General features: G+C 45.3%; 1 protein-coding gene across 1 annotated transcript in view; it reads left to right on the plus strand.

The window, feature by feature from the left end:
- CFAP57 (cilia and flagella associated protein 57) overlaps positions 1 to 16,821 on the plus strand; it is a 104,010-nt gene that overhangs the window by 82,500 nt on the left and 4,689 nt on the right. Inside the window, exons 19-20 of the mRNA XM_077450644.1 lie at positions 9,670 to 9,786; positions 16,409 to 16,543. Coding sequence (XP_077306770.1) covers positions 9,670 to 9,786; positions 16,409 to 16,543 — 252 coding nt within the window. The remainder of the gene's footprint in view (positions 1 to 9,669; positions 9,787 to 16,408; positions 16,544 to 16,821) is intronic.

Genomic DNA, 16,821 nt, shown 5'->3' on the forward strand with positions numbered 1-16,821 from the left:
TCAGAAATCCGAAAATTCTAATTTTCTGAATTCAGAATTTCCAAGTTTATGAATTTTGAATTTCCGAATTTTCTGAATTTTGAATTTTTCCAAATGCGTTTTATTTGTTTTTTTTTGCTTTATTCAGAAATCTGAAAATTCTAATTTTCTGAATTCCAAATTTCCAAATTTATGAATTTTGAATTTCTGAATATTCTGAATTCCGAATTTTTCCGAATGCATTTCATTTGTTTTTTTTGCTTTATTCAGAAATCTGAAAAGTCAAATTTTCTGAATTCCGAATTTCCAAATTTCTGAATTCCAAATTTCCAAATTTCTGAATGTCCCAATTTTCTAATTTACGAATTTCTAATTTCCAAATTTTTGAATTCTGAATTTTCGGAATTCGAAAATTCAGAAATTCGAAAATCCAAAAATTTGAAAATCTGAAAAAAGAAAGAAAATCAGTAGAATATGAAATAACAACTAACTAATAATAACTATTAAATTATAGGTATTGGAATTTTCTTTCAAGTTTGGCTGTTTGTGAACGTAACGAATACTGTTAATAATATTTATCCGAAGCTATGAATGATCCGAAATAATGAATGTCACATCTAAACAAATGGAATGGAACAAATTAATAATAAATAATAATAATAAAAAGGTTTTATTATTATTAGTGTTGTTATTTATTATTATTAGATTGTTGCGTTCCATTCGTTTAGATTCAGCATTCGTTATTTCGGATAATTCGTAACATTTGATAAATTCCTACTTGTTACGTTCACTAACAGCCAAATTGGAAAGTAGATTCCAATACTTATAATATAGTATTTATTATTTCAGATTTTCGGATTTTCAAATTTCCAAATTTTTGAATTTGTGAATTTCCTAATATCTAATTTTCGAATTTCCGAATCTTCGAATTTCCAAATCTTTCAATTTCTGAATTTTCCAATTTACGAAATCTCCAATTTACGAATTTTCAATTTCTGAAATTCTCCAACTTGCGAATTTTCCCATTTCCAAATTTCGAAAATTCTGAATTCCAGAAATTCGCAATTTAGTCATTTCGGAAATTGAAAAATTTGGAAATTCAGAAATTAACGAATTTGTCAAAATTTGTTATAGAAAAAAAAACTGAAAAAAAAAAAAAAAAAAACTTGGACGGACCACAACTGGTCAGGATACAAGCAGAAGTCGGCAATGTAAAATCGGGCAGATGAGCAGAAGGCAGAGCAAATCCAGAGACGGGCCAAGGTCAGGGCAGGTAGCGTTCAAGTGAGGTCAGGGCAACCCGGGCCAATTACAGGAGTTAAAGGGGATGTAAAGGTAAATGTTTTTTTTACCTTAATGCATTCTATGCATTAAGGTGAAAAAACATCTCACAGTGCTGGCGCCCCCAGCCCCCCCCCCCCATTCTACTTACCTGACCCCTCGAAAGTCCCGCGCTTGCCCCCGACGTCCTCTTCGCCATTTAGCCTGGCTGCTGATTGGCTGGAGTGGATGGATTGAAAGCAGCGCAGCCATTGGCTGGCGCTGCTGTCAATCACACTCAATGACGTGATGCGCCGGGGGGCGGGGCCGTGTGATACAGCGAGTGGCTATAGCCACCGGCTGTATCATGGGAGCGCGCCCGCAAGTGCTTCTCACCATGCCAGGGAGCTCGCATGAACGTGAGAAGTACCTGCGGGAGGAAGCCGAGACAGCCGCCAAGAAGAGCAGGTTCGGGGCCACTCTGTGCAAAACGAGCTGCACAGTGGAGGTAAGTATAACATGTTTGTTATTTAAAAAAACAAAAAACAAAAGAAAAAACTTTACAATCCCTTTAGGCTGGGTTCACACCGCTGCGGCAGTGGGAACCGGATGTGATTCGCACCGCACTGCAGTGCAAATCACATCCGATCTCTGTGCGATGCGAGTTCAGCCATACAGATAGTATGGCTGAATTCGCATCGCACCCGCCGCAAACTCGCACGGGACCCTTTTTTTGGTCCGCAGCAGAATCGGATCACATGGGTGTTCACACCATGCGATCTGATTCCTGTCCGAGTTTTCAGATCGCACTGCGATATGTGAACTGATCTGGGGGTGTCATTAACATTTCACTGACACTCCCAGCAGTCCGCATAGGGCAGTGTGAACTGCCGGCGGGAGGCATGTGATGCGGGAAAATGCCGTGGATTTGCGGCGTTCCCGCATCGCTCCAGTGTGAACCCAGCCTTAAAGAGGAAGTAAACCCTGATGGGTTTACTTCCTCTTTGATTCCCTGCAAAGGTAAAGCATAATGGGCTACTGTGCATCGCATCACATCGCATAGTAGCCCATTATGTGTCACTTACCTGACACAGGAGCCAGCGATGTCACCGCTGTCCTCTGTAGTCCGGAGCGTCCATCTTCTCGGTGGGTCTCGCTGCTCCGCCGCTGTCATTCAGCGAAGCCGCGATGACATCACTCCCGCGCATGCGCACGTGAGCCGCCACTCGCGGCATATCACCGTTGACAGCGGCGCGCTCAGTGCACCTGTGCGCCGATGTCTACAGCACATGCGCCGTAGACAGCGGTGCCTGTCTTTCGGCAAATATCTCCTAAACCGTGTAGGTTTAGGAGATATTTCTTGAACCTACAGGTAAGTCTTAATCTAGGCTCACCTGTAGGTCAAAGTGGTTTGTAAGGGTTTACAACCACTTTAACACAGATACAGGAACACGGGCAGCTGTATATAGCTGTAGATCAGACAGACTGGCTAACAGAACTTCTGCAGTTTAAAGAGTCCCATTGGCGCCAACATTAGCGACGGGTGCGCGCGTGCGTTCGCACAAACTGACAACCACACATCTGCGCCTGCGCACCCACCTACGTCTTGAGGCTTCATCTGTACTATGGCCATTGCCTTCCCAAAAGCAACTCCCTATTGAAATGAATAGAAAGCATGTCAAAAACGCATCAAAAACGCACAGTAGTTGCATTTTTGGTGTGTTTGTTTGAGTCACATGTCCATGTCTCACAGGTGCATGCTGGGAGCCAACTAGAAAAAGCAATGGAAAAGCATCAGAAGGCAAAAAAAAACAAACATATATGCGTTTTTTTTAAGTGTCTTTTAATGGAGCAGTGCGAAAGCCTTCCCTCCACAGCCCCATCACCGTCATACAAAGACCCCATTATGCCGTAGCTGCCTCTCTGCTCCGACAGGTGTTTTTGTATTGCCTGTTTAGCATAACAGAGAGGCAGCAAAGGTTTCCTTCCTGAGAATATTCAGGCGGTTGATGAGAAGACAATGTTAGAGAAGTTCTGCTTTTGACTTTACTCACACCTGATCTCCCGGAAGATTTCCCCCCCCCCATCCTTCCCGACCAGAACACTTTTTGCGATTCGGCACTGCACCACTTTAACTGACAATTACCCGTTCGTGCGACGTTGCATCCAAACAAAATTTGCATAATTTTTTCCCCACAAATAGAGCTTTCTTTTGGTTAGTATTTGATCACCTCTGCGGTTCTTATTTTTTGCGATATGCACAAAAAAAAGCGTCAATTAAAAAAAAAAAAACGCAATATTTTTTACTTTTTGCTATAATATCCCCCAAAAATATATAAAAGAAACATTTTTTTCCTCAGTTTAGGCCGATACGTATTCTACATATTTTTGGTAAAAAAAAAAAAAAAACGCAATAAGCGTTTATTGATTGGTTTGCGCAAAAGTTATAGCGTCTACAAAATATGGCATTTTTTTTGCATTTTTATTATTCTTTTTTTTTTAACTAGTAATGGCGGCGATCTGCGATTTTAATTGCAACATTATGGCGGACACGGACAATTTTGACACACTTTTGGGACCATTGGCATTTTTACAGCGATCAATGCTATGAAATTACACTGATTTTACTGTAAAAATGTCACTGGCTGTGAAGGGGTTAACCACTAGGGGGCAACCAAGGGGTTAATGTGTTCCCTAGTGTGTGTTCTAACTGAAGGCGGGGGGGGAGGGTCTGTGTAGGGGAAGAGATAGATCGCTGTTCATACTCCGGGTTACCAGAACTAGTGTCCCCATTGGAAGATTCCCCCCCCCCATGACTTTTCTGGAGACAAGACAAAATGTCGGATTTTCTTTTACTTTCACTTTCAATGATAATGGTAAACGGGACAAATAGAGAGGGTGAATCTCCCTAATGGGGACACAGACAGCAATAAAAACAGACAGGGGTTCTAATCCCTCCCCTCTCTATCCAAAACTTTAAAGGCAAAAACTTTTTTTTTTTTTGTTATACTTTAAGAATATAGAAAGGCACATCAGACCCCAAAAAAGGCCAAAACCCTTCCCATTCATCAGGGTTACATGAAAAATATAACACAATATCATAAAAATATAATTTTGTATGGAAGTCTGTATGTAGAGAGCGTAAAATAACACGTCACCATTTTTCCCGGTAAATATATTGGTAAAGGTGCTATTGACATCAACTTTTCACCACATGTCGATAACAAGCCATACAATCCCCACATACAAAGACACCAATATAAATAAGTTCAGAAATTAAGTTCTGTGTAATAAAATGGAATGACACAGGGAAAAAGTATTGAACACCTGAAGAAAGGGAGGTGCAAATAGGCACGGAAAGCCAAGACACCAGCTGAAATCTATCAATCAGTAATTAGAAAGCAATCCTGCCCCTTGTCAGTGCAAATTAATATCAGCTGGTTCAGTCTCAACTGATGGCCTATAAAAAAAGATGTCTCATTACCGAGGCGTCACACAAGAGACATCTCATGATGGGTAAAAGCAAAGAGCTAGCTCAAGACCTTCGCAACCTTATTGTTGAAAAATCCATACGGATGGCATCGGCTACAGAAGGATTTCTAAACTTCTGAATGTTCCAGTGAGCACTGTTGGAGCCATAATCCGGAAGTGGAAAGAATATAATTTCACCATAAACCGGCCATGACCAGGTGCTCCTCGCAAGGTTTCTGTCAGAGGAGTGGAAAGAATTATCTGAAGAGTCGTCCAAGAGCCAAGGACCACTTGTGGAGAGCTTCAGAAAGACCTGGAATTAGCAGGTACACAATAAGTAATGCACTCACCCGCCATGGCCTGTATGCACGCTCACCACGCAAGACTCCATTGCTGAAGAAAAAGTATGTTGAAGCTCGTTTAACCACTTGCAGACCGGACCATTTTGCTGGTCAAAGACCAGACCACTTTTTGCGATTCAGCACTGCGTCGCTTTAACTGACAATTGCGCGGTCGTGCGACGCGGCTCCCTAACAAAATTGACATCCTTTTTTTCCCCACAAATAGAGCTTTCTTTTGGTGGTATTTGATCACCTCTGCGGTTTTTATTTTTTGCGCTATAAACAAAAATAGAGCGCCAATTCTGAAAAAAAACGCATTATTGTTTACTCTTTGTTATAATAAATATCCCAAAAAAATATATAAAAAAACATTTTTTTTCCCTCAGTTTAGGCTGATACGTATTCTTCTACATATTTTTGGTAAAAAAATCGCAATAAGCGATTATTGATTGGTTTGCGCAAAAGTTATAGCGTTTACAAAATAGGGGATAGTTTTATGACATTTTTATTAATAATTTTTTTTTTTACTAGTAATGGCGGCGATCAGCGATTTTTATTGTGACTGCGACATTGCGGCGGACACATCGGACATTTTTGACACATTTTTGGGACCATTGTCATTTATACAGCAATCAGTGCTATATAAATGCAGTGATTCCTGTGTAAATGACACTGGCAGTGAAGGGGTTAACCAGTGGGTGGCAGTGTAGGGGTTAAGTGTTCCTAGGGGTGTGTTACTAACTGTGGGGGGGGCTGGGCTTTCATTTAGTGAACACTGATCTCTGCTCCAATCACATGGAGCAGAGATCAGCGTCACTAGTTGCTAGGCAGAATGGGGAAATGCTGTTTACAACGGCATCTCTCCGTTCAGCCGCCCCGTGAGACGATCGCGGGTATGCCCGCGGCGATCGAGTCCGTGGGACCCCCGACCGGACTCACGGGGGTCCCGACCGGCACGCGATCGCACTGCTTGCGATGGCAGGGCAGCATTGAAGATTGGACGTACCTGTACGCCAATATGCCTGCCCGTGCCATTCTGCCGACGTACATCGGCGTGCGCTGGTCGGGAACCGGTTAAAGTTTGCTGCACAACATTTGGACAAGCCTGTGAAATACGGGGAGAATATAGTCTGGTCAGAGGAGACCAAAATTGAACTCTTTGGATGCCATAATACACACCATGTTTGAAGGTCACATGGTGGCACATCACCCCAAAAACACCCCCCCCCCCCATACCAACGGTGAGGTTCGGAGGTGGGAAAATCACGGTGTGGGGGTGGGGCTGTTTTTCAGCATACGGTACTGGAAAACTTCATATCATTGAAGGAAGGATGAATGGTGATAAAAATCTGCTGCCAACCTACCAGGAATGATGAGGATGAAAGGAGGGAGGACATTTCAGCAGGACAACAATCCCAAACACAAAGCCAAAGGGAACTCTCCATTGGTTTCAAAGAAAGAAAATAAAGCAGCTAGAATGGCCCAGCCAATCACATGACTTGAATCCAATAGAAAATCTACGGAAAGAACTGAAGATCAGAGTTCATAGAAGAGACCCACGGGGCCTTCAAGATTTGAAGACTGTGTGGAAGAATGGGCCAAAATCACACCTGAGCAACGCATGCGACGCGTTTCTCCATACAGGAGACGCCTTGAAGCCGTCATTACCAACAAAGGGTTTTGTACCAAATAATAAATACATTTCAGTTGGCGGGTTCAATACTTTTTCCCGGTGTCATTCCACTTTATTACACAGAACTTATATTTATGAACTTATTTGTTTTGGTGTCTTTGTATGTATGGATTGCATGGGTTGTTACCGACATGTGGGGGAAAGTTCATGTCAACAGCACCTTTAGAAATATATTTACCTAGAAAAATGGTGACGTGTTCAATACTTATTTTACCTGTTGTGTGTGTGTGTGTGTGTGTGTGTGTGTGTATGTGATATATATATATATATAATTAGTATCTCGCAAAAGTGAGTACACCCTCACATTTTTGTATTATTGATCATCTGTGGGGCATCCTCAAATGGAAGGTGAAGGTCTCTAACATCCACCAGCTCCGTGATGTCGTCATTGGAGAAGTGGAAGAGGACTCCAGTGGTGACCTGTGAAGCTCTGGTGACCTCCATGCCCAAGAGGATTAAGGCAGTGCTGGAAAATAATGGTGGCCACACAAAATATTGACACTTTGGGCCCAATTTGGACATTTTCACTAATGCCGCGTACACACGACCGGACTTTGACAGACTAGGAATGAATCCGTCGGATATTACGATCGTGTGTGGGCTCCAGCTGACTTTTTTTCCCCCCCCCAAAAGTCTGATGGACCTAGAAATAAAACCTGTTTCAAATCTTTCTGACTGACTCGAGTCCGGTCAAAAAATTTGTTCATCTGTATGTTAGTCCGACGGACGAAAACCGACGCTAGGGCAGCTATTGCCTACTGGCTATGAACTTCCTTAGTCTAGTCCGGTCGTACGTCATCACGTTCGAATCCGTCGGACTTTGGTGTGATTCTGTGTGGCCAAGTCTGTTCGTTCGGAAAGTCCGTCGGATCTCCACCGAAAGTCCGTCGGGAAGACCGTCGGAAAGTCCGGTCGTGTGTACGCGGCATTAGGGGTGTACTCACTTTTGCTGCCAGCGGTTTAGACATTAATGGCTGTATGTTGAGTTATTTTGAGGGGACAGCAAATTTACACTGTTATACAAGCTGTACACTCACTACTTTACATTGTAGACAAGTGTCATTTCTTCAGTGTTGTCACATGAAAAGATGTAGAAGAAAATCGAAGAAGAAAATAGAAGAAGAAAATATTTATAAAAATGTGAGGGGTGTACTGACTTTTGTGAGATACTGTGTATATATTACATATACATACAGTATTTAGATACAAAATGCAACTTTTTCTTATGCCGCGTACACACGATTGGAATTTTGGGCGGAAGAAGCTCTGATGGTTTTCCCAACGGAATTCTGACGGGATTTCGCTCAAGCTGTCTTGCATACACACGGTCACACCAAATTCCGACCATCAAGAACGCGGTGGCGTACAACATGTATGACAGGACTAGAAAAAGGAAGTTCAATACCCAGTAGCCGATAGCTTCCGTTAGTTGAATCTGAGCACACAAGAGTTTTTGGGTGTCGGAATTGCATTCACACGATCGGAATTTCCGATAGTTTTTCCGTTGGGAAAATTGAGAACACGCTCTCAAATTTTTGCTGGCGGGAATTCGGCCAGCTAAATCCCGATGGAGCGTACACACGGTCGCATTTTCCGATGAAAATATCTCATCTGTTTTTTGCTGGCAGAAATTCCAATCGTGTTTACGCGGCATAATTGTTTTATATTTGTCTTGTACTGTAACCCTGATAAGGAGGGAATGTTTTAGCCCCTGAAACACATTGGCTATTTTATGACCCATTTATGAGCAATGAAAGTAGCAGGGGTGTAACTATAGGGGGTGCAGCAGTTGCGACCACAACCGGGCCCTGTGCTGCAGGGGGCTCATGCAGCCCCCTCTACATATGGCCGACAGCAGCATAGGCAGCTAGGGGTACCAGTGCACCATGCAAATGGGTGGCTGGAGGTGGAGGGTGACTAGCAGAGCTCCATGCTCGACTATCGCACTGGCTGCTCTTTAGTTGTGCATTCCCCACATGACCTGTGTCCTCGGCCGGCTCTTCAGAGTACCCCTCTCCTTCTCCATGCATTGCCGCTCAGTCCGATGTCTGTTCTCCCCAGCCAGAGTCCGCCTCCCCCCCCTGAGTCCGGCCCACACTGCACTGCATACTTCTCCCGGGTAAACAAACTTTAAGCACACAGATGCAGTGCAGCCCTATGAGAGCCCCCCAGAGGACACTGCAGGCTTGTCTGCCAGCCCCCTCCTCCCCGTCATACACAGATGATGAAAGGTCTTTCTGGGAGATATGCTGATCGCCCGTCCAGCACACTGGATGGAGCCCAGGCCAACATGGATGAGTGCGCGGCCTACAGCTTGGTCCTGGTGAGTGAGAGGACCCCATCCCCCACACACCATTACTTACCCCCTCCATCTCCCCCTGGGGACAGGGGCCACTTCTCACGTGGGGACAGGGACCCCTATCTCCCCTGGGGACAGGGACCCCTTCTCACCTGGGGGCAGTAACTTAATCTGCCCTGGAGAAAAGGACCTCATCTCTTCTGGGAACGGGGACCCCATCCTGCCTAGGGACAGTCCCCCAATGGGGCACCTAAAAATAAAAAAATTAACAAAGGCTCACAAAGGTCATACCTGTGACCACGCCCTGGAGTTCCACCGCCGGACTCAGAGGGAAGAGCCCTGGCTGGGGTTCAGGGGGGCCCTTCATTGTTTCTTGCATCGGGGCCCTGAAGGTTCTAGTTACGCCACTGGAAAGTAGTATTAAGGCGCTCCTTTCTGTATTCTTATGGTTTGGGTTACTTTGAATACACATTTTTGGGAAGTCTTGCTGTTTGTGGGCCACCTCTTTAGAGCCGTGGAGTTTGCCTGAAATTTCACCACACTTGACTTGCGTGAACAATATTTTAAGGCCCAGCGCCTCTTTAATCTGTCTTTATGGAGTTCTATAAACCCTACCTGTCCTACAGATGGAGGCCGAGCTGGAGCGTTTCCACAAGCAGAACACCCAGCTGGACCTCAACATCACAGAGCTGAAACAGAAGCTGAAGGCTACAGACCGGGAGATGCAGAGAGAGCGGCAGAAGGTGAGCCGGTGAACTGGAGCATGATCAACTACGTTTATAAGACATATGAGTACAGTTACAATACAATTCAATAGACGTGCACTGACAACAAATTTGTTCGTTTTTTCGTTTTGGTTTCATTAGTTTTTCTGCTTTTTTTCGGAAATTCGAACATTCAGAAGTCTGAGGACTCGGATTTTCAAATTTCCGAATTTTCAAATTTCTAAATTTTCAAATTTCCAAATTTAGAATTTCCGAATTTCCAAATTTTCGGAATTCGAAAATTCAGAAATTCTAAAATCTGAAAAAAAAAGAAAAAAATCAGTAAAATTCTAAATAATAACTAACTAATAATAACTAACTATTGAAGTATAGGTATTGGAATTTTCTTTCAAATTGGACTGTTTGTGAATGTAACAAATACAAATTTATCTGTAGTTACAAATTATCCGCATCTAAAAAAAATGGAATGGAACAAATTAATAATAAATTATAATAAAAAGGTTTTATTATTATTATTGTTATTTATTTTTATTATTAGATCATTACGTTCCATTCGTTTAGATACAGCATTCCTTATTTCAGATAATTCGTTCAAATACGTTCACTAACAGCCAAATTTGAAAGGAAATTCCAATACCTATAATTTAATAGTTAGTTATTATTTCAGATTTTCGTGTTTTCGAATTTTCAGATTTTCATTCTTTTGGATGTTCAGATTTTCATTCTTATTTTTGGATTTTCAAATTTCCAAATTTTTAAATTTTGGAATTTCCTCATTTCGAAGTTTGGAATTTCCTAGTTTCGAATTTCCAAAATTCGGAAATTTTGAATTTTCAGAAATTAGAAATTCAGAAATTCCAAATTTGCAAATTTGAAAATTAACAAATTTTTCAAGATTTGTTAAAAAAAAATTTGGGAACTAAAGGAATTGCTCGTGTCTACAATTCAGTACGGGAGGAATCAGAGGGCCCGGCTCATTAGAACTTACAATCCAACAGGGAGGGTCAAGTGATACAAAAGTCAATGAGCTGATGGAGAAAATAAAAGTACAATTTTTAGGTGGAGGTAGGACAGGAATTGAACATTCATTGAAAGACGCAACACATGGACATCTTTCTATTAGTCTTATACATTTTTTAGTTATCATTTTCGGACATACATTGGAATTTCACAGTAGATTGTTACTTGTAGTGCAGCGCTGAATCACTTAGGCCGCGTACACACGGGCGGACTGTTCGCCCAACCTTGTCCGCTGAACAGTGTTTGGGCGGACAGTCCGCTCGTGTGTGGGCTTTCAGCGGACAGTTTCAGCGGACAGTTGGACGGACAAAGTCTTTCGGAAATTCCGAAAAACTGTCCGCTAAAACTGTGTTTGAGCGAACAGTCCGCCCGTGTGTGGGCCTGTCCGCTGTACTTTCGAAATGAGCGGACTGTTCCCGCTCGGAAAGTCCGCCCATTTCGAGCGCGTGTACAGGTAGGCGGGGCCCGCGAAGGAGACGTCGCGGGCTCCGCCGCCTGGAATGGGCTTAAAGGGGAACCCCAACGCCGAAAAAAAACCGGCGTGGGGGTTCCCCCCAAGTCCACACCAGACCCTTGTCCGAGCACGCTACCCGGCCGGCCAGGAAAGGGGGGCGAGCGAGCGCGCCCCCCCTCCTGAGCCGTACCAGGCCGCGTGCCCTCAACATGGGGGGTGCCTTGGGGAAGGGGGGGGCCGCGCGGCCCCCCCACCCCAAAGCACCTTGTCCCCATGTTGATGAGGACAAGGGCCTCTTCCCGACAACCCTGGCCGTTGGTTGTCGGGGTCTGCGGGCGGGGGGCTTATCGGAATCCGGGAGCCCCCTTTAAGAAGGGGGCCCCCGGATACCGGCCCCCCACCCTAGGTGAATGAGTATGGGGTACAATGTACCCCTACCCATTCACCTGTGAAATAAAGTACAAATAAAAACACAACACAGGGGAAAAAATATTTTATTGCACAGCCGGGGGTCTTCCGTCTTCGGGGGTCTTCTCGCCGGACTCCTCCGCTATGTGTGTGTAGCTCTTTTACTAGCGGAGGAGCCCGGCTTTCTTCCTCCCCGCCGCCGGCCTCTTCTCCCGACTTCGGGGGTCTTGTCCCCCTCTTCGGTTCTTCTGCCGGGCCACCGCGCCTGGTCCGGTGGCCCGGTCTTCTGTCGCCGTCTTCCGTACTTCTGTCGCCGCCTTCGGTTCTTCTGCCGGGCCACCGCGCCTTCTTGTAGCTCTTTTACAGGCGGTGGCCCGGTCTTCTGTCGCCGTCGCCGCCTTCCGTTCGTGTTCTTCTTCTTGTTCTTCTTGTTCTTCTCCTGGAGATGTTGACTCGACGAGCTCTCCGGCCGGAATGCCGGGGACGCGCTGTGCGGTCACTTATATAGTGACAATGGGGCGGGGTCACATGGTATATGTCACATGGGTTGGTCACATGGGTTGATGTCACATGGGGACTATGACATCGTAAGGGGGCGGGGTCACCACGTGACATCAACCCATGTGACATATACCATGTGACCCCGCCCCATTGTCACTATATAAGTCACAGCGCAGGGCGGCTCTGGCATTCCGGCCGGAGGGAGCGACGTGTCAACATCGCCTGGAGAAGAACAAGAAGAACAAGAAGAAGAACACGAACGGAAGGCGGCGACGGCGACAGAAGACCGGGCCACCGCCTGTAAAAGAGCTACAAGAAGGCGCGGTGGCCCGGCAGAAGAACCGAAGGCGGCGACAGAAGAACGGAAGACGGCGACAGAAGACCGGGCCACCGGACCAGGCGCGGTGGCCCGGCAGAAGAACCGAAGAGGGGGACAAGACCCCCGAAGTCGGGAGAAGAGGCCGGCGGCGGGGAGGAAGAAAGCCGGACTCCTCCGCTGGCAAAAGAGCTACACACACATAGCGGAGGAGTCCGGCGAGAAGACCCCCGAAGACGGAAGACCCCCGGCTGTGCAATAAAATATTTTTTCCCCCTGTGTTGTGTTTTTATTTGTACTTTATTTCACAGGTGAATGGGTAGGGGTACATTGTACCCCATACTCATTCACATAGGGTGGGGGGCCGGTATCCGGGGGCCCCCTTCTTAAAGGGGGCTCCCGGATTCCGATAAGCCCCCCGCCCGCAGACCCCGACAACCAACGGCCAGGGTTGTCGGGAAGAGGCCCTTGTCCTCATCAACATGGGGACAAGGTGCTTTGGGGTGGGGGGGCCGCGCGGCCCCCCCTTCCCCAAGGCACCCCCCATGTTGAGGGCACGCGGCCTGGTACGGCTCAGGAGGGGGGGCGCGCTCGCTCGCCCCCCTTTCCTGGCCGGCCGGGTAGCGTGCTCGGACAAGGGTCTGGTGTGGACTTGGGGGGAACCCCCACGCCGATTTTTTTCGGCGTTGGGGTTCCCCTTTAAGCCCATTCCAGGCGGCGGAGCCCGCGACGTCTCCTTCGCGGGCCCCGCCTACCTGTACACGCGCTCGAAATGGGCGGATTTGCCTCCTTACGTGGGCGAGTCCGTTCATTTCAAAAGTTGAGCGAACTGTTTGCCCAACCTTGTTCGTCAAACAGTCCGCTCGTGTGTGGGCAAGTCCGCTCATGCAAATTTTGAGCGGACTGTTTGACAAACTGTTTGCCGAACAAGGTTGGGCGAACAGTCCGCGCGTGTGTACGCGGCCTTAGTTTTTTTTTTTCAGTAGTCTGGCTTCTCTGTTTTAGTTTTAGACAAAAGGCGAAAAATATTTATTGCTGCCCCGTGGTTTGTTGCATAGGAAATTCCCGAGTTCTTTTTTGTTTCCTGGTATGAAGAGCCAAGCATTGCACTTACAGAACTGATCTGATTAGATAAAAACTCCTTTTATATACCATGAACTTGTCCATTCTTTGCAGTTTGGCGAGTTTCCTTATGTTGGAGACATGCAAATAATTAATTAGTCACATGACTAGTCGCTACACCGATTGGTTCCCAACCGTTATAACGCCACACCCTTCCAGTAACACCATAAACACAACCTAAGAGCAGTGATCTATGGCTGTCAGTAATAAGGGTGGAACTCTACAATGTAGAACTACTACCCGTAGAAGGTTAAAGTGGATCTTTTTTACAGATCTGCATGAATAAATTCCTGACAGGTAACAATGCGCCGCAACAGTATCAACCACTCAACCTTTTATAATTGATAATCAGTCCTTGAGCTCCAATCAGTGACTTTGCCTAGGCGGAGAGGATGTCATCAGTCTGCTGCAGGCAGGAGAAAGCATTTTCTCAGTCTCCCCCCACCCCCCCCCAGTGATCAAACTGCAATATGATTGATGATGGCTGATCTGTGTCCGATATTTGTGATGGCTGATCTGTGTCAGACATTTGTGAACACACTTAAGAGCTGCAAGGGAATAGATGCAGAACTGATATGTAAAAACCTTGTGCGCTGCAGGGCGAAAAAACGAAAGTGCAAATAGAACTAAACTAAAGACAGCCGCTAACACTTCCCCAAATGTGATAATAACAAATTTAAATAACACAATGTGTGTGGTGCTACTAACAATTAATTGCTCAACGATATATAACAAATTACAACACGTATACAAAATGACAAATATATATATATATATATATATATATATATATATATATATATATATATATATATATATATATATATATATATATACATATATATATACATATATATATATCCTGTGAACCAAAAATGAAAATTTTTAAATTAATAATCAAATAAAAAAATATATAAATGAAAATAAAAATAAAAATAATATAATATATATAAAATAATAATAATATAATCCAAAAATAAAGTGCAACGTGCCCCGTGTATTGCACACGATCCTTAGTGATGTATTTATAGCAAGCAATAACAATCCATTATAATAGCATAAAATAAGTGATAATGGTTGATAATAGTGTCTTCATGCAGTGTGCATGCACCCTCCACCAGGTGTGCCCTCACCTTAAAGGGGTTACATAGTTACATAGTTAGTAAGGTTGAATAAAGACACCAGTCCATCCAGTTCAACCTGAGTGAGTGTCTACAATTGTCCCTATCCCTGTACATTGCACACTCACATCGGTCCCTACCCTCAAGGAGCCCACAACCTAAGGTCCCCATTCTTATACTGGGGCCAATTTTGGACAGAAGCCAATTAACCTACCTGCATGTCTTTGGAGTGTGGGAGGAAATCCACACAGGCACAGGGAGAACATGCAAACTCCAGGCCGGTAGTGTCGTTGTGGGGATTTGAACCAGCGACCCTTCTTACTGCTAGGCGAGAGTGCTAACCACTACACCACTGTGCCGCCCATACCGGGTTGTAAAGGTTCACGTTTTAGGATGCATTCAGGTGAAAAAACATCCGACAATACCGCCCCCACATTTTACTTACCTGAGCCCATTCACCTGCTGCGCTCGCCCCCGACCTCCTTTTCCCCAGCCTGGCCGTTGATTGGCTAGAGTGGATGGATTGAAAGCAGCGCAGCCATTGGCTCGCGCTGCTGTCAATCGCATTCTAATGACGCAGCGTGTCGGGGGAGCGGGGCCGAGGGATATAGTGAGCGGCTATAGCCGCCGGCTGTCTCACGGGAGCGCGCCCGCAAGAACTAACCACCATGCGAGAGAGCTCACATGAAGGTGCTTAGTTCTTGCGGGGAGGAGCCAAGACAACCGCCGAGGGACCCCAGAAGACCAGGTTCAGGGCCACTCTGTGCAAAACGAGCTGCACAGTGGAGGTAAGCATAACATGTTTGTTTTAAAAAAAAAAAAATACCTTTACAACCCCTTTAAGGGCTTTATAAACAAGCCTGTAGTATATATCAACAGCTTGAAAGATCCTCCTGTATTTCCTTTCTATGGCTATTTAACTCAAATACAGATCACAAATCACTTCCTCCTCCTGGTAACAGCACAGACCGAACCCACTACTCCTGGTGTTTCAAGAAGCCTCCACATGCATATCACATACAGAGGTGTGCAATAAATAGCGTGATATCGTTTAAAAAGGTTTAATTGCAGCTTAGACTCCACAGACATTTACACTCACATTTCAGTTATATAAAAATCCACTTTAAAATATACTGGTATGTTGAGGGGTGATAGTGTCACTTGAAGTCCGGTTCTGCAGCCCCGGGTTCACTGCTTTCTTACTCGTCAACCGATCAAGCTCCTCCTACCGGTTTCGTCACAGTCTCGTGACTTCCTCTGGGATTTCTGATGGGCTGATTTGCTAAGGTGCAGAACTGCACCTTTCTCCCTCACTGCTAATGCATGACGTAGAACCGCCCCCTTGCTCCAGGTGCCCCGTGGTCATTTGTTAGCACAGCCAAGAACTGCACCAGGATTTACATGGTTGTGTCATCTCTGAGTTGGCATCTCAGTCCAGGAAGTAGATGGTGATCCTAGGTGATGCCCGAACAGAGAAGTCTCTGTCCTTCTGGAAAGAAAAGCAGATGAAGAAATTGTCAGGAGGATTCCTGTGATATCTGTCAGAGGGAATAAATACCTGGAAGGGTTACACTGATATATAGAATGAAAACGCATCACTTAGAATGAAAGACATATCTGATGACTGGTCCATTGTAGGGCCCACTCGTTGGTGACGATCTGTTCTCTTGTAGTAATGAGCTGTTTCTATACCTTCAGGTTCGTGACGTCGAAGCCGAAGTGAAACGCTTCAAGACAGATCTGCATAACTGCGTTGGATTTATTCAAGAACCCAAAAAGCTGAAGGACAGCATCCGGGAGCTGTACACCAAATATGTACAGGAGAGCGACGCAGTGAGTCTATATGTGCTTTTCCATGTCCTCACCGCCATCACAAATCAGAAACAAAAATGGAGGTCATGGAACTTGTTAGAGCCAAAATGGACAATGACGTTTTGGGAGTTTGCTGAGGTGATGGACTGACCTCCATATCTCACAGGCTGAAGTAGAGAGGTTTTCTTCTCTGCAGTTTGTGTTACCACCCCTCTGCATTATGGGCAGTGGCGGTGCATCCATTAAGGGGGCACAGGTGCTGCCCCCTCACTCCAGCCACCCCCTCTGTGTAAAATGGG

The sequence above is a fragment of the Lithobates pipiens genome, unplaced genomic scaffold (assembly GCF_037356315.1).
Source record: "Lithobates pipiens isolate NorthernLeopardFrog02 unplaced genomic scaffold, aLitPip1_a1.2 Scaffold_23, whole genome shotgun sequence".
Taxonomy (NCBI): Eukaryota; Metazoa; Chordata; class Amphibia; order Anura; family Ranidae; genus Lithobates; species Lithobates pipiens.